Below are 24,126 nucleotides of genomic sequence, written 5' to 3'. Positions count from 1 at the left end.
TGACAACTTATAACATAGATGGAATACAACTTTTTGATATATATATGTGTATGTATATATATATATATATATATATATATATATATATATATATATATATATATATATATATATATATATATATATATTTATAAAAGAAACTGTAGGAATTCAGGTGATCCCCAGTGGAGCGTGGAATGGGGTGAAGATAGAAGAAACTTGGGTTGAAACACACTACCACACCTGGTTGTTAGGTTCCAAACGTATTTATTATACCTCAAACACAACGTTTCGCTCTAGCTTCTTCAGGTGTTTTCTACAATAAAAAGTACGAACATGAAAATTACAATGGTTGAATTGTGTAGGAAAACGAGCAACGTAGAGTTATAAGTCTGTGAAAATCTGGAAATGTACATGAATGACAGGAGAGAGACTAAAAAATTACAATGGTTGCATTGTATAGAAAAACGAGCAATATGGAGTTACAAGTATCTGAAAATCTGTAAATGTACATAAATGAAAGGAGAGAGACTAACCTCGAGGTTGTGAGTACGGTCAAAACTGTCTGGACCAACGCCGAGAGCTGGAAATTGGCGCGCTGAAGTCCAGGGGGGTCCCTTTAAATACTCAAAAGCTGCTGGGTGACCTGGAGAGCAAACTACTTAAGGAGGCATCCAGTACAGTGTCACCCTGGTTTTGGCATAGATTTATGGATGATATTTACAGTATGTTTACGGCAAATCTGAACTTCATCATAGAATTCTTTAATTACATCAATTCATTCCACAAAACAATAAAATTCACCATGGAGTACTCTCAAACTTCCATTCCATTCTTAGATGTTAGAGTCCACACCGATGACAATGGCAAAATCATGACAGACTTGTACGAAAAACCAACTGATACCCATCAATATTTACATTTTCAGTCAGCACACCCCAGACATATGAAACTAGGTGTCCCCTACGGCCTGGCAATACGCATTTGTCGCATTTGTTCGGAGCCAGAATGGCGTGATGCGCGCCTCAACATCTACAACAATCGCTGATTGAACGGGATTACCCTCACAACCTCGTCAAAGAACAAATAAATAGAGCGAAATCAATCCCCAGGCCGGCTCTCCTTCAGTACAAAAACAAACAGGGAGACTGTCGAATCCCACTAGTCTCGACATATAATCCCCGTCACCCTAACTTGAAATTCATCATGTCCTCGAACCTCCCAACACTCCATAAGTCATCAAGATGTAAAGAAGCCATCCCTAACATGCCAATTATATCATATCGACGCAATGTTAACCTCAAAGACCTCCTTGTCCGCTCGAATATTAACAACGCCGGTGAATCCAGCCCCGGTTTCACCAAATGTCAATCTACGAGGGGTTGCAACATTTGCAAATATACCCTTAATACATCACAGTTCCAAAGCACAGTCAACAAGAAAACATACACAATCAGAAATGCCATCAGCTGCAACAGCAAAAACGTCGTATACCTCCTCACATGCCAACGCTGCCATAAACAATATGTCGGGGAAACTAAAACATCTCTCAGACTTCGTTTCAATAACCACCTCTCCTCAGTGCGTCATAAAAAAGATACCCCGGTCGCCATACATTTTAATTCTGATCAACACAGTATCAGTGATGTTTCAATAATTGGCATCATCCAAGTCAATAAACAGGATGACAAACTACGCAAACATTTAGAATCACAATGGATCAAAAAACTTGACACACTGTCTCCAGCTGGCCTAAACATTCGCCCAAAATTTACATAGCATGTAACAGCGCCCCCACATACCAGCTTTTGAGTATTTAAGGGGACCCCTCTGGACTTCAGCGTGCCAATTTCCAGCTCTCGGCGTTGGTCCAGACAGTTTTGACCGTACTCAAAACCTCGAGGTTAGTCTCTCTCCTTTCATTTATGTACATTTACAGATTTTCAGATACTTGTAACTCCACATTGCTCGTTTTTCTATACAATGCAACCATTGTAATTTTTTAGTCTCTCTCCTGTCATTCATGTACATTTCCAGATTTTCACAGACTTATAATTCTACATTGCTCGTTTTCCTACACAATTCAACCATTGTAATTTTCATGTTCGTACTTTTTATTGTAGAAAACACCTGAAGAAGCTAGAGCGAAACGTTGTGTTTGAGGTATAATAAACACGTTTGGAACCTAACAACCAGGTGTGGTAGTGTGTTTCAACCCAAGTTTCTTATATATATATATATATATATATATATATATAATATAATATATATATATATATATATATATATATATATATATATATATATATATATATATATATATATATATATATATATATATATATGTACATATCTATATCTCAATCTAGTAAACACAATACCAACACAACCTTGAACACAATAGAACAAAATTAGACATCCTAGCTTCCAGAATGAAAGACCAAACTTCCAGTGGAACAACATAGGAGTATAAACAATCTGTCAAGGTCAACATCATGAGGTGACACAGGGACGGAGAACAAAATAAGCATACCATGTCATCAAAATTGTTGCATTACACGAGCACAAAGTAAAATGAACATTGACACACATAGCAGCCTCGCATGCATCTGGATTTTCCCTCCTGAATATAATACTTCCCATGTCGAAGGAAAGCATGTTATCAAGAACACTATCAGAAAACAGAGAGATACTAATCGAACCGTAAGGTAAAGGAGGGTGAACGGCATTCTATAAACTAGTGATTACATAATAAGGAAACGTCAAAAAGTATTCGTCAACCAGTGATTTCACACAAAGTTTAAAACAACAACTTATAACATAGATGGAATACAATTTTTTGACAAAAACGCACAACATGAAACATATTGACGACCATATATATATATATATATATATATATATATATATATATATATATATATATATATATATATATATATATATATATATATATATATATATATATATATCAATCTAGTAAACACAATACGAACACAACCTTGAAGACAATAGAACAAAATTAGACATCCTAGATTCCAGAATGAAAGACCAAACTTCCAGTGGAACAACATAGGAGTATACACGATCTGCCAATATACCACACAATTTATCCACTAATATGAAATTAAGGCGACTGATGAAGAAAGTCTGGCAAACTTTCGAAACATAGTGTTAAAGGGTCGTAGTGTCACACAGACTGCACTGACACGCAAATTACAGCTGTGTGTCGCCGTGCCTAATCGGTTCTATACACAAGACAGTGAAACAAAAAATATACACTACACTAGCTACATTAAACGCAAACCACTAATATAGGAACGATGTGTAGAGCTGTTTTTCCTTTACTAACTATGACTCTGCAGGTTTAAGGCAAAAGCTTACATGCACGAGAATACATTTTAGGTATCCATCTTCATATACATAAATGCGTAACACAAGCTGTTCCGACAATTATGTAAGGATTAGGCAATACACAGCTTTATCCAAAGAAATAAAATGCCAATAAGAAGAAAACTAACAAATTGAAATGACGGTGGCAACAATAGCCAACATAACCCTCAACACAATCAAAATAAGAGGAAGGTAACGGTCAGTACTTCATGATAAGAGACACCCATGGTAGCACCATTCTTTTCGAGAACGAAAAGAACATGAAGGCAAACAATAAAAGATTTGCACCAGAGATCAAAGACGTCCTGAACATAGGCGAGTAAAAATAGCAAGACACAGTTTTAGCCCACATAATGAATGACAAGAATCTGCATAACACTCTAGCAACAGCAAACTTTGTGAAAATGTGCGTAACTGGATATAGCATGGGCCAAACAAGGATCACAATACAAAGCAGCTTTTTAAAGATCAACAATACTCAAAAGGGAGAGTTACCGTATCAACACTGTACCAGGCCTAAACACCAAAATAGTGCACTAAAACTACATATAAAATTACGGAGTAAATAGAAAAGGTCATCATCATGAAGTGACACAGGGACGGAGAACAAAATATGCATATCGTGTCATCATAATTGTTGCATTACACGAGCACAAACTAAAATGAACATTGACACACATAGCAGCCTCGCATTCATCTGAATTTTCCCTCCTGAATATAATACTTCCCATGTCGAAGGAAAGCATGTCATCGAAAACACTATCAGAAAACAGAGAGATACTAATCGAACCGTAAGATAAAGGACGGTGAACGGCATTCTATAAACTAGTGATTACATAATAAGGAAGCGTCATATAGTACTCATCAACCAGTGATATCACACAAAGTTTAAAACTGACAACTTATAACATAGATGGAATACAACTTTTTGACAGAAACGCACAACATAAACGTATTGACGACCATATATATATATATAATATATATATATATATATATATAATATATATATATATATATATATATATATATGTACATATCTATATCTCAATCTAGTAAACACAATACGAACACAACCTTGAAGACAATAGAACAAAATTAGACATCCTAGATTCCAGAATGAAAGACCAAACTTCCAGTGGAACAACATAGGAGTATACACGATCTGCCAATATACCACACAATTTATCCACTAATATGAACTTAAGGCGACTGATGAAGAAGGTCTGGCAAACTTTCGAAACATAGTGTTAAAGGGTCGTAGTGTCACACAAACTGCACGGACACGCAAATTACAGCTGTGTGTCGCCGTGCCTAATCGGTTCTATACACAAGACAGTGAAAAAAAAAATATACACTACACTAGCTACATTAAACGCAAACCACTAATATAGGAACGATGTGTAGAGCTGTTTTCCTTTACTAACTATGACTCTGCAGGTTTAAGGCAAAAGCTTACATGCACGAGAATACATTTTAGGTATCCATCTTCATATACATAAATGCGTAACACAAGCTGTTCCGACAATTATGTAAGGATTAGGCAATACACAGCTTTATCCAAAGAAATAAAATGCAATAAGAAGAAAACTAACAAATTGAAATGACGGTGGCAACAATAGCCAACATAACCCTCAACACAATCAAAATAAGAGGAAGGTAACGGTCAGTACTTCATGATAAGAGACACCCATGGTAGCACCATTCTTTTCGAGAACGAAAAGAACATGAAGGCAAACAATAAAAGATTTGCACCAGAGATCAAAGACGTCCTGAACATAGGCGAGTAAAAATAGCAAGACACAGTTTTAGCCCACATAATGAATGACAAGAATCTGCATAACACTCTAGCAACAGCAAACTTTGTGAAAATGTGCGTAACTGGATATAGCATGGGCCAAACAAGGATCACAATACAAAGCAGCCTTTTAAAGATCAACAATACTCAAAAGGGAGAGTTACCATATCAACACTGTACCAGGCCTAAACACCAAAAATAGTGCACTAAAACTACATATAAAATTACGGAATAAATAGAAAAGGTCAACATCATGAGGTGACACAGGGACGGAGAACATAATAAGCATATCATGTCATCAAAATTGTTGCATTACACGAGCACAAACTAAAATGAACATTGACACACAAAGCAGCCTCGCATTCATCTGAATTTTCCCTCCTGAATATAATACTTCCCATGTCGAAGGAAAGCATGTTATCAAGAACACTATCAGAAAACAGAGAGATACTAATCGAACCGTAAGGTAAAGGAGGGTGAACGGCATTCTATAAACTAATGATTACATAATAAGGAAACGTCAAAAAGTACTCGTCAACCAGTGATTTCACACAAAGTTTAAAACTGACAACTTATAACATAGATGGAATACAACTTTTTGACAGAAACGCACAACATAAAACATATTGACGACCATATATATATATATATATATATATATATATATATATATATATATATATATATATATATATATATATATATATATATGTACATATCTATATCTCAATCTAGTAAACACAATACGAACACAACCTTGAAGACAATAGAACAAAATTAGACATCCTAGATTCCAGAATGAAAGACCAAACTTCCAGTGGAACAACATAGGAGTATACACGATCTGCCAATATACCACACAATTTATCCACTAATATGAACTTAAGGCGACTGATGAAGAAGGTCTGGCAAACTTTCGAAACATAGTGTTAAAGGGTCGTAGTGTCACACAAACTGCACGGACACGCAAATTACAGCTGTGTGTCGCCGTGCCTAATCGGTTCTATACACAAGACAGTGAAAAAAAAATATACACTACACTAGCTACATTAAACGCAAACCACTAATATAGGAACGATGTGTAGAGCTGTTTTTCCTTTACTAACTATGACTCTGCAGGTTTAAGGCAAAAGCTTACATGCACGAGAATACATTTTAGGTATCCATCTTCATATACATAAATGCGTAACACAAGCTGTTCCGACAATTATGTAAGGATTAGGCAATACACAGCTTATCCAAAGAAATAAAATGCCAATAAGAAGAAAACTAACAAATTGAAATGACGGTGGCAACAATAGCCAACATAACCCTCAACACAATCAAAATAAGAGGAAGGTAACGGTCAGTACTTCATGATAAGAGACACCCATGGTAGCACCATTCTTTTCGAGAACGAAAAGAACATGAAGGCAAACAATAAAAGATTTGCACCAGAGATCAAAGACGTCCTGAACATAGGCGAGTAAAAATAGCAAGACACAGTTTTAGCCCACATAATGAATGACAAGAATCTGCATAACACTCTAGCAACAGCAAACTTTGTGAAAATGTGCGTAACTGGATATAGCATGGGCCAAACAAGGATCACAATACAAAGCAGCCTTTTTAAAGATCAACAATACTCAAAAGGGAGAGTTACCATATCAACACTGTACCAGGCCTAAACACCAAAAATAGTGCACTAAAACTACATATAAAATTACGGAATAAATAGAAAAGGTCAACATCATGAGGTGACACAGGGACGGAGAACATAATAAGCATATCATGTCATCAAAATTGTTGCATTACACGAGCACAAACTAAAATGAACATTGACACACAAAGCAGCCTCGCATTCATCTGAATTTTCCCTCCTGAATATAATACTTCCCATGTCGAAGGAAAGCATGTTATCAAGAACACTATCAGAAAACAGAGAGATACTAATCGAACCGTAAGGTAAAGGAGGGTGAACGGCATTCTATAAACTAGTGATACATAATAAGGAAACGTCAAAAAGTACTCGTCAACCAGTGATTTCACACAAAGTTTAAAACTGACAACTTATAACATAGATGGAATACAACTTTTTGACAGAAACGCACAACATAAAACATATTGACGACCATATATATATATATAATATATATATATATATATATATATATATATATATATATATATATATATATATATATATATGTACATATCTATATCTCAATCTAGTAAACACAATACGAACACAACCTTGAAGACAATAGAACAAAATTAGACATCCTAGATTCCAGAATGAAAGACCAAACTTCCAGTGGAACAACATAGGAGTATACACGATCTGCCAATATACCACACAATTTATCCACTAATATGAACTTAAGGCGACTGATGAAGAAGGTCTGGCAAACTTTCGAAACATAGTGTTAAAGGGTCGTAGTGTCACACAAACTGCACGGACACGCAAATTACAGCTGTGTGTCGCCGTGCCTAATCGGTTCTATACACAAGACAGTGAAAAAAAAATATACACTACACTAGCTACATTAAACGCAAACCACTAATATAGGAACGATGTGTAGAGCTGTTTTTCCTTTACTAACTATGACTCTGCAGGTTTAAGGCAAAAGCTTACATGCACGAGAATACATTTTAGGTATCCATCGTCATATACATAAATGCGTAACACAAGCTGTTCCGACAATTATGTAAGGATTAGGCAATACACAGCTTTATCCAAAGAAATAAAATGCCAATAAGAAGAAAACTAACAAATTGAAATGACGGTGGCAACAATAGCCAACATAACCCTCAACACAATCAAAATAAGAAGAATTTAACGGTTAGTACTTCATGATAAGAGACACCCATGGTAGCACAATTCTCTTCGAAAACGAAAAGAACATGAAGACAAACAACCAAAGACTTGCACCAGAGATCGAAGACGTCCTGAACATAGGTGAGTAAAAACAGCAAGACACAGGTCTAGCCCACATAATGAATGACAAGAATCTGCATAACACTCTAGCAACAGCAAACTTTGTGAAAATGTGCGTAACTGGATATAGCATGGGCCAAACAAGGATCACAATACAAAGCAGCCTTTTTAAAGATCAACAATACTCAAAAGGGAGAGTTACCATATCAACACTGTACCAGGCCTAAACACCAAAAATAGTGCACTAAAACTACATATAAAATTACGGAATAAATAGAAAAGGTCAACATCATGAGGTGACACAGGGACGGAGAACATAATAAGCATATCATGTCATCAAAATTGTTGCATTACACGAGCACAAACTAAAATGAACATTGACACACATAGCAGCCTCGCATTCATCTGAATTTTCCCTCCTGAATATAATACTTCCCATGTCGAAGGAAAGCATGTTATCAAGAACACTATCAGAAAACAGAGAGATACTAATCGAACCGTAAGGTAAAGGAGGGTGAACGGCATTCTATAAACTAATGATTACATAATAAGGAAACGTCAAAAAGTACTCGTCAACCAGTGATTTCACACAAAGTTTAAAACTGACAACTTATAACATAGATGGAATACAACTTTTTGACAGAAACGCACAACATAAAACATATTGACGACCATATATATATATATATATATATAATATATATATATATATATATATATATATATATATATATATATATATGTACATATCTATATCTCAATCTAGTAAACACAATACGAACACAACCTTGAAGACAATAGAACAAAATTAGACATCCTAGATTCCAGAATGAAAGACCAAACTTCCAGTGGAACATCATAGGAGTATACACGATCTGCCAATATACCACACAATTTATCCACTAATATGAACTTAAGGCGACTGATGAAGAAGGTCTGGCAAACTTTCGAAACATAGTGTTAAAGGGTCGTAGTGTCACACAGACTTTACTGACACGCAAATTACAGCTGTGTGTCGCCTTGCCTAATCGGTTCTTTACACAAGACAGTGAAAAAAAATATACACTACACTAGCTACATTAAACGCAAACCACTAATATAGGAACGATGTGTAGAGCTGTTTTTCCTTTACTAACTATGACTCTGCAGGTTTAAGGCAAAAGCTTACATGCACGAGAATACATTTTAGGTATCCATCGTCATATACATAAATGCGTAACACAAGCTGTTCCGACAATTATGTAAGGATTAGGCAATACACAGCTTTATCCAAAGAAATAAAATGCCAATAAGAAGAAAACTAACAAATTGAAATGAACTAGGCAACAAGAGCCAATAACTCCCTAACAAAATCAAAATAAGAGGAAGGTAACGGTCAGTACTTCATGATAAGAGACACCCATGGTAGCACCATTCTTTTCGAGAACGAAAAGAACATGAAGGCAAACAATAAAAGATTTGCACCAGAGATCAAAGACGTCCTGAATATAGGCGAGTAAAAACAGTAAGACACAGTTTTAGCCCACATAATGAATGACAAGAAACTGCATAACACTCTAGGAAGAGCAAACTTTGTGAAAACGTACATAACTGGATATAGCATGGGCCAAACAAGGATCACAATACAAAGCAGCCTTTTTAAAGACCAACAATACTCAAAAGGGAGAGTTACCGTATCAACACTGTACCAGGCCTAAACACCAAAGTGGTACACTAAAACTACATATAAAATTTAGGAATAAATACAAAAAGGTCAATATCCTAAGAAGGCACAGAGACAGATAACAAAATATGCATATCATATCAACAAAAATGTCGCATTACACGAGCACAAACCAAAATGAACATTGACACACATAGCAGCCTCGAAATAATTTGAATTTCCCCGTCCAAAACACCGAACACAACACACCCATGGTGGGATACCAATCAAACCGTATGGTAAAGGAAGTGGAACGGCATTCTATAGACTGATGATTACATAATAAGGAAGCATCAAAAGTTACTCGTCAATCAGTGATTTTACACAAAGTTGACAACTCACAACTGATAACATAGAAGAAATACAACTTTATGACAGATACGCACAACATAAAACATATTGACGACCACATATATCTATCTCTCAATCTGGTAAACACAATACGAACACGGCCTCGAACACAATAGAACAAAATTAGACATCCTAGCTTCCAGAAGGAAAGACCAAACTTCCAGTAGTACATAGGTATACATACAATCTGCCAAAATACCACACAATTTTTCCACTGGACAGGAACGTGAGGCGAGTGATGAAGAAAATCTTGCAAACTTTTCAAATATAGCGTTGAGGATCGTATTGTCGTACCGCAGTCTCTCCTCTCCAGAGTGCAGCTGGACTGACACGCACACACATTACAGCTGTCTCTTACTGATCAGTTCTATAAACAAGACAGTGAAACAAACACTAGGCAAAATGCTTGTTATACAACAATATATACACATATACTGATTCTGTAAATGTGTCAAATACGTTCAGGATACACGTGCGTATACCAAAAAAATGCAAACTACAGTGTACACTTGGTGTGCAAAGATCTGCAATACATATATTCATGAGCTGCATAGATATACGCTACGCATATCAACGTATTGGAATATTCCATATACAAAGATATACGTTACGGGTTACATATACGTGAATATAAGGAAATATACAGAACATATATCAAGCATTTTATCTAGTGAAAAAATATACACTATAATACATTAAACGCAAACCACCAATATGTGAACGATGTGTAGAGTTGCTTTCCCTTTACTAACTGTCAATCTTACTTATTCCTGCTCTGCAGGTTTAAGTCGAAAGATTACATACACGAGAATATCTTTTTTGGTATCCATTATCATGTACATACAAGCGTAACACTAGTTGTCCAAACATTTATGCACGGATAAGACAATACACAGCTTTATCGACACAAATAAAATGCGAATAGAAAGAAAACTATCGAATCCTATCGAAGGTGGTAACAAGAGCCAATATCACCCTCAACACAAACACAATAACAAGAAGGTAATGGTTAGTATTTCATGATAAGAGACATCCATGGTAACACCATTCTCTCCGAGAATGAATAGAACATGAAAACAAACAGCAAAATACCTGCACAAGAGTAAAAACAGCAAGACCAAGTTCTAGCCAACATAATGAACGACAAGAAACTGCATAACACTCTAGTAACAGAAAACGTTGTGAACAACGTACATAACTGGATACAGTATGGGCCAAACAAGGATCTTATTACCAAACGGCCTTTTTAAAGGCCAACAATACTCAAAAGGGAGAGTTTACGTATCAACACTGTACCAGGCCTAAACCACAGGGGGCAGATGAAAGTCCCCTGGGGTGGGGAGGGGGTTTTCTTTGTGCAACTGTTTACCTTTAATATTTGATTTTTTTAATTTTGACTGTGATATTTCAAATAAAGCTTTCGACTTCAAACTGTCTGACTGTGTTTCCAATTCCTTATCTCCTCTTCAACCAGTGCACATACCACTCTAATTGCTGCGCAAACATTGCCAACTTGTTAATGACTGAGCGTATCAGCGGATTAGCTTATTAAGTCAACACCACAGCCGTCCCACACGTACTGAAATAAGGAAAGGGTTGAAGAGCTCAGACACAGTGTCACAAAAAAACCCCGCAAATCTGAGCAGATAAAGAAGTCAATCGAAATTTAACGACTATCAAAAGTATCACTATACCGATGAACTGTGACATGCCAAATTACGCCGACTAAAATAGTCATCTTGAGCCAGAAAACCAAGCTACATTTTTGGGTCGTCATGGTCCGATGTCGTCTGTAAGAGCGGAAGTCGGAAGTAGAACCCTTTGACCTCAAACCTGTTTATTTCCAGTCCAGAAGTTCCCTTTATGTTATATAATGAAAAGTTCGTACATTCTATATGAGCACGCTACAAGATTGGTTTTAATCAATCCCACAAAATCAAAACAAGGATTCAATTTTTATCCTATTTGTCACAAAAAAGTTGATAACGATGAGTCTGAGAACATAAACAAAACTTCTGAAAATTCTGCACAGAAAGAGATGAAGGGTGAGGTATCACGTTTCTTGACTCTCGCATCCTGCACATACATCTACACAAACCTCCGTGGTCAATCGAGGTGGTAGCTTCTTCAGCCACAGGAAAGGAGAATGTTTTTCTCCTTTTAGCGAGGCTCGGACAGCATCGACCGAACGAACACCGCTGCAGGCAGTTCAATATAGATTGATGTCTTCATGAATGCTAGTATTATACACTCTCCGTATTATTCGATGCCAACATCGATGCATCGTCACCGTACATCTAGCGTCTATCGTAAACTTAGCACACCGTCATCGACTTTGACCATTGATGCAAAAAATAGTCTATTTTTTACATCCATGCTGTGACCGATTCGTTTGCCCGGCTTCCCAGATAATCCGTCAGCGACTATCCATACCAATGAAGTTCTCACCTACTGTATTCCAAACAAACCTCCACCATGTGCACATCGTATCAACAAAACATCTTGAATGGCAAGGAACACGACTTAGACTTCCTAGACTAGTAGTAATACCCCCGGTATTACCAGGCTTACGAATTTGCTGACATTTTCTTGCCTGTTCTCGTTTTAGAATGTTAGTGTGTTTTTCCCTTCCGCGTCTATGTCAAGCGTAAGTTATAGTATTTTCCTCAAAGACGGACAGCCGTCGCTTCCGTTTCCGAGAACTAGATGGATAAAATCATCAACTTTTTATTCAGTTTTTTGTTTGTTAAGGTGCTGGTACTGCAAGCATGCCTTTTCAATAAAAACGAGTCATGGTATTTAATACATCGTCTATGTATCCTGTTTGTAAAAACGTCAGCGGCTGCGTTTATGTTGTTGCACGGCACAACAGAGGGTCCAAGTTGACTTTTATATATTTTCGCTGTATTTTTATGCACTTTCCACCATTATCATTCTTCAAACACGCAACTCAACGACGGCAAAACATAATATGAATGAGCTAAATGCATGGACCTAGCTTTTTAAAGTCCTAGAGTAGGAAAATGCAGTCAGGAACTAAATCTATGTCATCAAAAATTTTGTAACGTTGCTGTTCTCCTTCAGGCCGTTCAGATTTATTTTAATTTATTTCTGAGCTGTCTCTCCACATGGCTGTTGTTATTGACTTTTAACTTTTCTACATTTTCTCTCCTGATCGGTCGGACGGTAGCCTAGTTGATTTCATCACAGACAAGAAGCTTCAGTTTCTCTCCACGAGAATATCTTAAGTGTGCAAGGTCGTAGATTTCAGGTTTCCAATTTTTTCCCCAATATTTTCTCTTCCAAACCGATCGCGCCAGGTCGTGGCTGTAAAGTGTTGAATTTTCACAACATGTTTTTCAACGACCGTGGCTTTCAGGTATTGGACCTCATTTTCTGTCCACGGCCAGTTGAGGTCGTGGCCGTAAAGTGTTAAATTTTTCCCGACATTTTCTCAACAATCAGTCATGAGGTTACGGTTTCAAGCTTTGAATCTGACTTTTTTCCCGGTAATTATCTCAACGATGGGTCGTGAGGCTTTGACTTTTTTCCTGGTAATATTTCTCAACGACCGATCGTGAGGTCGTGGCTGTTAGTGTAAAGTGTTGAATATTTGCCAACATTTGTCTACACGACCGGTCGCGAGGTTGTTGCTTTCAGGTTTTCGACTTTTTTCAGTAATTTCTCTCAATGGCCGGTCACTAGAGAGCTCCTTTATCGTTTATTTATGAATAATAAGTTGTTTGCCTTCCTGTTTATTTACGAATTCATGAATATTTTAAGCGTCCACTAGTTTTACGGACGACATCGTGACACTGTGTCTGTGATCTTCAACCCTTTCCATATTTTAATGCGTGTGGGACGGCTGTGGTGTTGACTCAATCACTTAATCCGCTGATACCGACAGCGGATTAGCAAGTTGGCAATGTTTTCGGAGCAATTACAGTGGCGTATACACAAGTTGGAGAAGAGGTAAAGACTTATCGGTAATAAAAATGATATAAAGCAGTCAGACGGTGTGGAGTCGAAATCTGTATTTGAAATAGCACCGTCAAAATTAATAAAATTACTTGTAGTAATAAAGAAAGCAGTCGGACGGTTTGGACTTGAAGTTTATTTGAAATATCACAGTCAAAATTAATAAAATAAAATACGGTAAACCGTTGCACTAAAAACTCCCTCCCCACCCCAGGGGACTGATTTCTTCCCCTATGCCTAAACACAAAAATTGTGCACTAAAACTACATATAAAATTACGGACAAAATAGAAAGGTCAACATCCGGATATGGCAAAGAGACGGAGAACAAAATATGCATATCATATCAACAAAAATGTTGCATTACACGAGCACGAACTAAAATGAACATTGATACACATTGCAGCCTCGAATTCACCTTAATTGTCCCTTCCAAAACACAGAATATAATACATCTCATGTCGAAGGCATGTCGTCAAGAACACTATCAGAAAACGGTGAGATACCAATTAAACCGTAAGATAAAGGAAGCGGAATGACATTATTTACAGTAATTATTACCGTAATATGGAAGCGTTAAAAGTTATCCGTCAACCAGTGGTTTCACACAAAGTTTACAACTGGCAAAATAACACAGAAGGAATACAACTTTTTGACAAAAACTCACAACATAAAACATATTGACGTCAATGTATATAAAACAAAATTAGACATACTAGCTTCCAGAATGAAAGACCAATTTTCCAGTAGAACAACATAGGAGTACATGCAATCTGCCACACAATGTATCCACTAACATGAACTCAAGGCGACTGATGAAGAAAGTCTGGCAAACTTTCGAAACACATCATTAAAGGGTCGCAGTGTCGTACAGACTGCACAGACACGCAAATAGCAGCTGTCTTGCCGTACCTAATCGGTTCAATACACAAGACAGTGAAAAAAAATACACTACAATACATTAAACGCAAACCACTAGGGCTGCGTTCGCAAATAACCATTAAGGGGGAGGGGGGGGGGCTGTAGGAATCGCGATTGGAATCTTATTTTTTTCAGATCCCCCCTTTAATACCCTAAACAATTTTCAAATGCCCCCTCTATATAATCAGAATTTTTCAAGTCACCCCCAACTATCACAAGCACGCATATATGTAAAGAGTGTATGCGCAGACAAAATAAACATGTACCACGCCATTCCGCTCGCAGATGTTCAACATTACCTGTTATTAGTACTTTGTAAAGACATTTTTCTAAGGCAAGTTCTTAAATTGATTCATTTTTAAACACATCAGTGAAATTCCTGGATTTAGCTGTGTAAGCTAACTTAAGTTGATCCAAATCTTGCAAGGTCAATTGCTCCTGCCGAAGAGCATACAAAATGACGATCATGAGAGAGTATGCAAATTGTGAATTCTGGCTAAGTGCCATATTGTAAATATCTGAGCACAGTGACCCACCCAATATTTGTTTCAAAAGTACAAGACATACATGAATTAGATGCTACTCAAAATTGACAATATTGGAAGGTTAAAATATTCCATCAAATAAATGTTTTAATCTCAGAAATTTCGGGTTTAATAATGGCAAATTTGGTTAAAAAATTAATAATTCCATTTAGTCACACATTTTTTCATTTAGTCTTTACTGTTCAAAGTTTTACTTTTGTATTATTTTAGGACATGAAAATTTAGAAAATTGAAGATGGTGACCACATCTTTTTTCTTTAATATTATTCTCATATTCCAGAAAGTCCCCTGGTCTTCCATGTGTTGCTCTCTGGCCTAATCTTGTGTACAAGTATGTTTCACTGTCTTGAGTGTCATTTGACACAAACTCTTCTTCAACTACCATGTACATCAGAATCCGAGCTATCTCAGTCACTGCTCACGTATGCAGTAACAGTGACACTACTGTACCAGTAACAGGGCAGTATCTGATAGTAACAGTTGCCCATAGGCAGTAGCTGTATAACTTTGATAATTTTGACAATATTTTTGTTCAGTTTATACAACTGCGTTCTTGTTCTTCTCCCTACAGCATGTTGAACTGTCCAATATTCAGCTTGCTATCACAGCCTGTGTATGTGTACCATGCATTTGTATCACTGACAACTGACTATCACAATTAAATTATCACCTAATACATATTTATATATACAGGCTTTGTCGACAAACTAATATTGTGTGTTTGATTATGCTGTAGGGACACAGCAAGAAACTGTAGTTGATAGATAACTTAGAAATATTGCAAAAAACATCAACAGTTGCAGCTTCTGTCCTGTTACTAGGCTCGTTTGGTGTTTTTTGATAAATCACACATGTTTAGATTTTTTAGAGATAAAAGTCATGAAATGTGACATATGGTGCTAGATTTTGTTAAATGATTACTAACATTACAACAATTAGATGACATAAAACGGTATTCATTTTCATTGAATTACCTACAAAACCTTGGGATTGGAACATGTAAAACATAAAAGGGAAACGAAAAAAATTCAAGTGCCTCTCTACTACCCCCAAAATTTTCGAATCCCCCCTGAATTCCTCCAGACCCCCTAACCAATTTTTGTGAACGCAGCCTAATATAGAAACGATGTGTAGAGCTGCTTTCCCGTTACTAACTATCACTCTTACTTATTCCTGCTCTGCAGGTTTAAGTCGAAAGCTTACATACACGAGAATACCTTTTTAACTATCCGATAAGAGCAAACTTCCAGTGGAACAGCATAGGAGTGTATACAATCTGCCAATATACCATACGATTTATCCACTAATATGAACTTAAAGCGACTGATGAAGAAAGTCTGGCAAGCTTTCGAAACATAGCGTGAAAGGGTCGTAGTGTCACACCGACTGCACTGACACGCAAATTACAGCTGTGTGTCGCCGTGCCTAATCGGTTCTATACACAAGACAGTGAAACAAAAAATATACACTACACTAGCTACATTAAACGCAAACAACTAATATAGGAACGATGTGTAGAGCTGTTTTCCCTTCACTAACTATAACTCTGCAGGTTTAAGGCAAAAGCTTACATGCACGAGAATACACTTTAGGTATCCATCGTCATATACATAAATGCCTAACACAAGCTGTTCGACAATTATGTAAGGATTAGGCAATACACAGCTTTTTCCAAAGAAATAAAATGCCACTAGGAAAAAAACTAATCAATCAAAATGACGGTGGCAACAAGAGCCAACATAACCCTCAACACAATCAAAATAAGAATAAGGTAACGGTTAGTACTTGATGATAAGAGACACCCATGGTAACACCATTCTCTCCCAGAAGTAATAGATAATGAAGACAAACAACAAAAGACCTGCACTTGAAATGAATGACGTCCTGAACATAGGTGAGCAAAAACAGCATGACAAAGTTTTAGTTCATATAATAAACATCAAAAAACTGCATAACATTCTAGCCACAGCAAACGTTGTGAACAACGTGCATAACTGGATACAGCGTGGGCCAAACAAGGATCACAATACAAGGCAGCCTTTTTAAAGGCCAACAATAATCAAAAAGGGAGGGTTACCATATCAACACTGTACCAGGCCTAAACACCAAAATAGTACACTAAAACTACATATAAAATTACGGAATAAATAGAAAAGGTCATCATCATGAGGTGACACAGGAACGGAGAACAAAATATGCATATCATGTCATCAAATTTGTTGCATTACACGAGCACAAACTAAAATTAACATTGACACACATAGCAGCCTCGCATTCATCTGAATTTTCCCTCCTGAATATAATACTTCCAATGTCGAAGGAATGCATGTCATCAAAAACTCTATCAGAAAACTGAGAGATACTAATCGAACCGTAAGGTAAAGGAGGGTGAACGGCATTCTATAAACTAATGATTACATAATAAGGAAGCGTCAAAAAGTACTCGTCAACCAGTGATTTCACACAAAGTTTAAAACTGACAACTTATAACATAGAAGAAATACAACTTTTTGACAGAAACGCAATACATAAAACATATTGACGACTACATACATCTATCTCTCAATCTGGTAAACACAATACGAACACGGCCTCGAACGCAATAGAACAAAATAAGACATCCCAGCTTCCAGAAGGAAAGACCAAACTTCCAGTAGTACGTAGGAATACATACAATCTGCCAAAATACCACACAATTTATTCACTGGACAGGAACGTGAGGCGAGTGATGAAGAAAATCTTGCAAATTTTCCAAATATAGCGTTAAGGATCGTATTGTCGTACGCAGTATCTCCACTCCGGAGTGCAGGCTGCACTGACATGCATACACATTACAGCTGTCTCTCACTGTGCCTAATCAGTTCTATAAACAAGACAGTGAAACAAACACTAGGCAAAATGCTTGTTATAATAACAATGTATACACATAATACTGATTCTGTAAATGTGTCAAATACGTTCAGTGTACACGTACGTATACCAATAAAATGCAAAACTACAGTGTACACTTGGTGTGCAAAGATCTGCGTTATATATATTCATGAGCTGCATATACGCTACGCATATCAACGTATTGGAATATTCCATATACAAAGATATACGTTACGGGTTACATATACGTGAATATACGGAAATATACAGAACGTATATCAAGCATTTTATCTAGTGAAAAAATATACACTATAATACATCAAACGCAAATCACCAATATGTGAACGATGTGGGGAGTTACTCTCCCTTTACTAACTATGACTCTTACTTATCCCTGCTCTGCAGGTTTATGTCTAAAGCTTACACACACGAGAATACATTTTAGATATCCATCGTCATATATATACAAGCCTAATACTAGCTGTCCCAGCAATTTTGTACGGATTGGGCAATACACAGATCGATCCACAGAAAATACAAGCATCAATAATTCTGAGTAATACTAACGTTAATTCTTCAAGTGACCTTTCAACGTTTGTTGTAAAATGTTCACTCATTCCTTCCGGGTTATACTAAAAGCTGACCGACTAAGTCAAAAACTGAAGAAAGATATCAAACAGAACGACGAAGGCCAAACAGATCGATGAAATTCCAAACTGAAGAGCGCAGATAAAAACAGAATGGCGCAAGGTTAAACAGAACGACGAACTGAAGAGCGCAGATCAAAACAGAACGGTGCAGGACATACAGAACTGCAAAATTACAAACTGAAGAGGTTTTGTGTCGTTTCCGGCCATGGTACAATCCTTAACCGCTCTGCTGCTTTAACATAAACTGTTTTTAACATTTTTGAGTAAATTAGTTAGCTGAGTGAGGGACTGTAGACTTGCATACTGATCTGTAGAATCTAACTTCTGATTTCCTCTCTTGTTATGCTGTTTTTGTAATCTGTTTAGTTATGTTGTTTTTGTAATATCATTTCTTCCAAGTGATACAATCGCAATCATACCAATCCATAATCCAATGACAGTAGGTCAGAATTCATAAGACAATGGTTGTAAACATAGACACAAAACAGCACAGAACAGACAGAAAAAGAGAAAGGTTCAGTACAAAGAAAATGGTGTTGCTCCAAGAGATCATGGTATTCTAGGGTAAAGACCAAGTATTTCGTCTGAAACCAATGATAAAACTAATCAGTCATATCCTCAAAGCCCCTGATTAATGGTAGTGCTATAGTACGTTATAGTAGTAGTAGAGTAGTTGTTTAAAATTTGCAAGTTAAACTTGTCAGAGTATAATAGTGATTAACTCACGTCTAAAACGTTAATACTGATATTGTGTAAACAAAAACAGCTTGTTTTCAAAACATACTAGGATATATGGAATTGTTACAAAAAGGTCCGTGTACATGCCAAAAGCTCTACCGACGCCGCCCTAGCCATGATGGATGGTTCTATGTCAGCAATATCAGTGGCATGGTAACATAGCTCTGACAGCATTGCTGCATATTTTACTATGGAGGAGGGTGAAATTTCTGTAACTAGTACAAGCATTTTGTTTAATCTAAGTGGATCCATTGCCATGTATAAATATTTCAATGCAGAGAAAAACATATGGCTGTTACTGTAAACAAAAAGGGTAACTATAGGTAACTAACAATATACATCAGACGATAAATAAATAGATAAATGATTTGATTCCATGATAAAATATTCCTCCCAGAGTAGATTTTTGTGTTTCATTTTCAAAAATAAGACATTAATTCAACCAAGTTAAAAAAGAAAAGTTTCGATCAGTGTTAAGTGACAGCAGCATTACCTTTTAATGATTTTTTCTAATTGTACACCTGTCTTTCAACCATCGAATTACGTCCTCTTCCGTAAACGGTCCAAGTATTCAGTACTCATTGTTATGATTGATATCAGAGAATTTGGACCTAATCTAATTTCGTTCTCAACAATAACAATCCTCTTTACTCATTTTACAGAGGATGTGTTGACAAGGTAAAAACAAGACATTTCAATATGTCTTAGCTTGTGGCACAAGAAACTACAGTCAAGCACAGAACAGAAATAAGGAATACATCAAACGTTACAGCTGCTGACTGTCCCATTGAGCAGTTATTTTTGAACAATATACCTTTCTATATTCTTAGTTGCATTGAGTTCCGCCTTTTAACATGATAAAATTAGCTTATTATTATTATTATTATTATTATTATTATTATTATTATTATTATTATTTTAAATTTGCATAAAGGTAGTCCAAGATGTCGTCCATTTTCTTTTTCAGTATGCAGATAAAATGCTTTGCCAACGCCTGCTGCTCCTCATATTATAGATGGCAGACCAACAATTTATCTAACATAATGTGATACTAAGGTTGATATCTACAAAAAGAACGTGGAGGAATGCAAAACCTGTCAACGAGCCAAACAGCCTGTAAGAGTGACAACGTTCAGGAATATCTGGACGTTGTGTGTGCCTCATATTCAGAGAATGGAACCCTGTACAGATGTCCGTACTAAGTGTGAGCATTTCAGACGTGAAATCAGTTTGCTACCATAGAAGAAGGGAGACTGAGTAATTGTTTTTCATCGCATATTTTGGAAGAAGTAGAAAGAATTTGTGCAATAGAAATGCATTAAGTGAACCGAGTGACATCGGTATTCAGCAACCACGTAGTCCTATTTCAAATGATTTACATCTTGCTCAGAGGTTTATGTTGCTACATCAGTCTCGTCAAGTTAGTCAACTTTATTTTCTTAAACTACTTGGTGTTAATTGCTTTGGTTATGTAATGATGGTCTAAAATTACAAATTAATTATTGTTTAATGAGTCGCAGACCTAAGGTGTGGATAACAAAAAGTGTCATGGTGAAGATAATATTGTAGACATGCTTCATAATTATTTGGAAGATCATGGATTGAAATAGAATGTTGCCATTACCATGCAGATAATTCTGCTGGTCAGAGTAAAAAAAGACCCGCATGCATTATTTCTGTTATCAGACAAGCACCAAATTACGTGATGAGATTTGTTATCGTTTCTTAAAACCAGGTCACTCAAAGTATATGCTCGTTTCGGTACGATAAGCCGGCTTTATCGCAGAAGTAATGTTGCCACAGTCATGCAGTTTGCTGCCATTGTGTCAAAAAGTCCAGAGGTAAATGACGTCAAATGTTATGCAAACCAGAGTTCTTCTGACCAGTCAACATGCAATTTTCAGTGGTATCAGTGGGATGAAGTTTTGTCACAGTTTTTGAAACCTTTACAGGGAATTTGTTACATTCATCATTTTCGATTGACTTATGAAAGAGAAACGTTGTTCCTTTTTCATTATTGTAGTTTTGTATGGACTTCAACAGACAACGCTTTATCCAAAGATCTTGTTGGAGCTGCACATACAATCTGCCTGTGGGCTTCTAGCTTGCATGCAGATCATACATTTTTCTCCTGAGTTCCGCATAGGATTGGTGTCTAAAGATAATGATCGTATGATCAGTGCTTAGGATTTGCGTTCAAGCTTCTGAATGCGTTTTATTAGTGCCCGTGTGTATTTACTAGGGTAGCGAAAAGGACGAGGCCATGGAGCACGGATCCCTTGTCCCAGGGGTCAAAATTAAGGCATCTTGTCCCATGGGTCGTCATTGAGTGTCCCATAGATTAAAATTTCATTGATAAAAATTTCATATCATCTGTCTGTAGTGCGAGTCATGGCATTTAAGGCACTTTATTCACCATTGGTCAAATTTTACCTGTCATCCCACGACTGACTTCGCTTTTATGGTACTGAATCAATGCTGATACTCTATGAATCCCCTCAAACAAATCTTAAAGATAAAGATCAAGAAGTATGTTTCTACGATATACTCGCTTGATGCTTCTTAAAATGCTTATGATGATCGATGTGGATACAGGTAATTCATCAATATTGTACCTGTTCAGATTCAGTACCTTCAGCCTAGGTATTTGGCCCAATTGAAGAAAGTCATTTATGTATATGCATATCATACAGCAACACTCAGTGCCCTGTCATCTATGAAATGGCCGTAGAGGGAGTAATAAGTGAAAAGAATGCTCCATAGCACACTAGCCTTCTATATTCTCTACGTCCCGCACGCTTATGACGGTATTTTGTACTTTAAAGCAACTCTGCCTGCGGGTATATCATGGTACCAACTTGGCGATGCTTTAGCGCGTTCAAATTCCTCTTTGCTATTCACCCTTCTCCATCCGAAGTCATCATACACGTGTCTTGGACAATAATCTTGTATTTCTTTGAGTTCAGGATAACTATAAATATTCAACCAACTGGCGAGTGATATATTGTGAGGTTTACCAACTCCTAAGGAAGATGGTGCTAGTCCAACGAAATCATAGACAGCCTGATTGATTACATCCGGGTACTGACACATATCTTCAAAACGAATTAGCATAGAATTGTCTCTCAGCCACTTAGAAGCATTTTGCAGTAAATTATACACCATTGTCAACCAATCACAGTGTTCCTTAACTATTGCTTTAGTTGGATAATAATTGGCATTGGAAACAGCAGCTAATGGTGTCAAAAAACGATCCCATCGACGAAGTCGTGAAGTTACCATGCCTCTCGGGTCTCTAGCCAGGAATATCAGCTTAACTTTGTTCTCTTTTAAAGTTGGTAGGCATGACTCTATATCAACAAAGCGGAGAACTTTTGATATAATGTTGGCCTTTGATCGACAGAATGACGTCAACTCTCTTTTACTGATTGGATACGACAAATATTGCAGTGACTGTCCCTTCCTTCTGTAGAGGACACATTTGTTAAGTCCGTCTAGATAATCGTTTGAGGCAAAAGCACACTGATACAACTCTTCAAAAAACGTGCACAGACGTGGTTGCATTTCTTTCAGGTAACTTGCTCTGTCAACGTAGACATTTTTATGGTAGACGAATTTCAAGAACAGGTGGTCAGGTTCGTAGACGTAAAGTGAGTTTTCTACTTTACCCAGCATGCTTCCCATGGCCGTAGATCCGGTCGACATACGTGCAATGATGATTATATGCACACGGGTGTTGTTCTGGTAGTATTCAACTGTTGCTTGTGTCTTTGTGAATTGGTGCACATTTTCATCAATTGGCGGGGATGCAGGGACGCGTTCGTGTACTTTATTGTTTGGCAGGCATTCGTGTTGGTCTGTCTTCATGAAAACTTGTCTGTACTGAGTCAACAACACAATGCACATGGCAACCATCGCTATTAGCAGCAACTTCCCGAAACCTGTCGAAAAATAAGTAAAATTGGTTGGTTTGCACGTAATGGAAGAGAGGCGATTGATAAGTAAGTAGTGAAAGACGACTTACTGAAACCAATCTTACATTATTGTTATTCCATGCCATGTCAAGCCAATTTTGCCGTTTTCCGATAAAACTGTATGATTTATAGTTGAGAAGTTCTACGTCGAAACAACCTGCGTGTAAGTATCTGTTTTGTTGCGTGAGAAACTTGACATTCTTCTCTATAGGCATGTCAATGTAAACAAATGACATGGTTGGTTGCCGTGATCGAAGCTTGAGTATGACGTAAACATTCCGAAAGTAATCCACCATAATTGATATCATGA

At 36.9% G+C, this 24,126-nt stretch overlaps 1 protein-coding gene across 1 annotated transcript; it reads right to left on the bottom strand.

Moving 5' to 3' along the window:
- Nucleotides 1–22,641: 22,641 nt before the first annotated feature.
- On the bottom strand, nt 22,642–23,757 carry LOC139128005 (carbohydrate sulfotransferase 1-like). Its single transcript, XM_070693865.1, has one exon. The coding sequence runs from the start codon at nt 23,755–23,757 to the stop codon at nt 22,642–22,644; it is 1,116 nt and encodes a 371-aa protein (XP_070549966.1).
- Nucleotides 23,758–24,126: the final 369 nt, after the last annotated feature.

Source organism: Ptychodera flava, unplaced genomic scaffold, assembly GCF_041260155.1.
Source record: "Ptychodera flava strain L36383 unplaced genomic scaffold, AS_Pfla_20210202 Scaffold_41__1_contigs__length_1339820_pilon, whole genome shotgun sequence".
Lineage (NCBI taxonomy): Eukaryota > Metazoa > Hemichordata > Enteropneusta > Ptychoderidae > Ptychodera > Ptychodera flava.
This window is presented reverse-complemented; position numbering and strand designations above follow the sequence as displayed.

Bases quoted from the DNA above. Each gene is read 5' to 3' on its own strand.
- LOC139128005 (XM_070693865.1), bottom strand. From the start codon at position 23,757: ATGGTTGCCATGTGCATTGTGTTGTTGACTCAGTACAGACAAGTTTTC.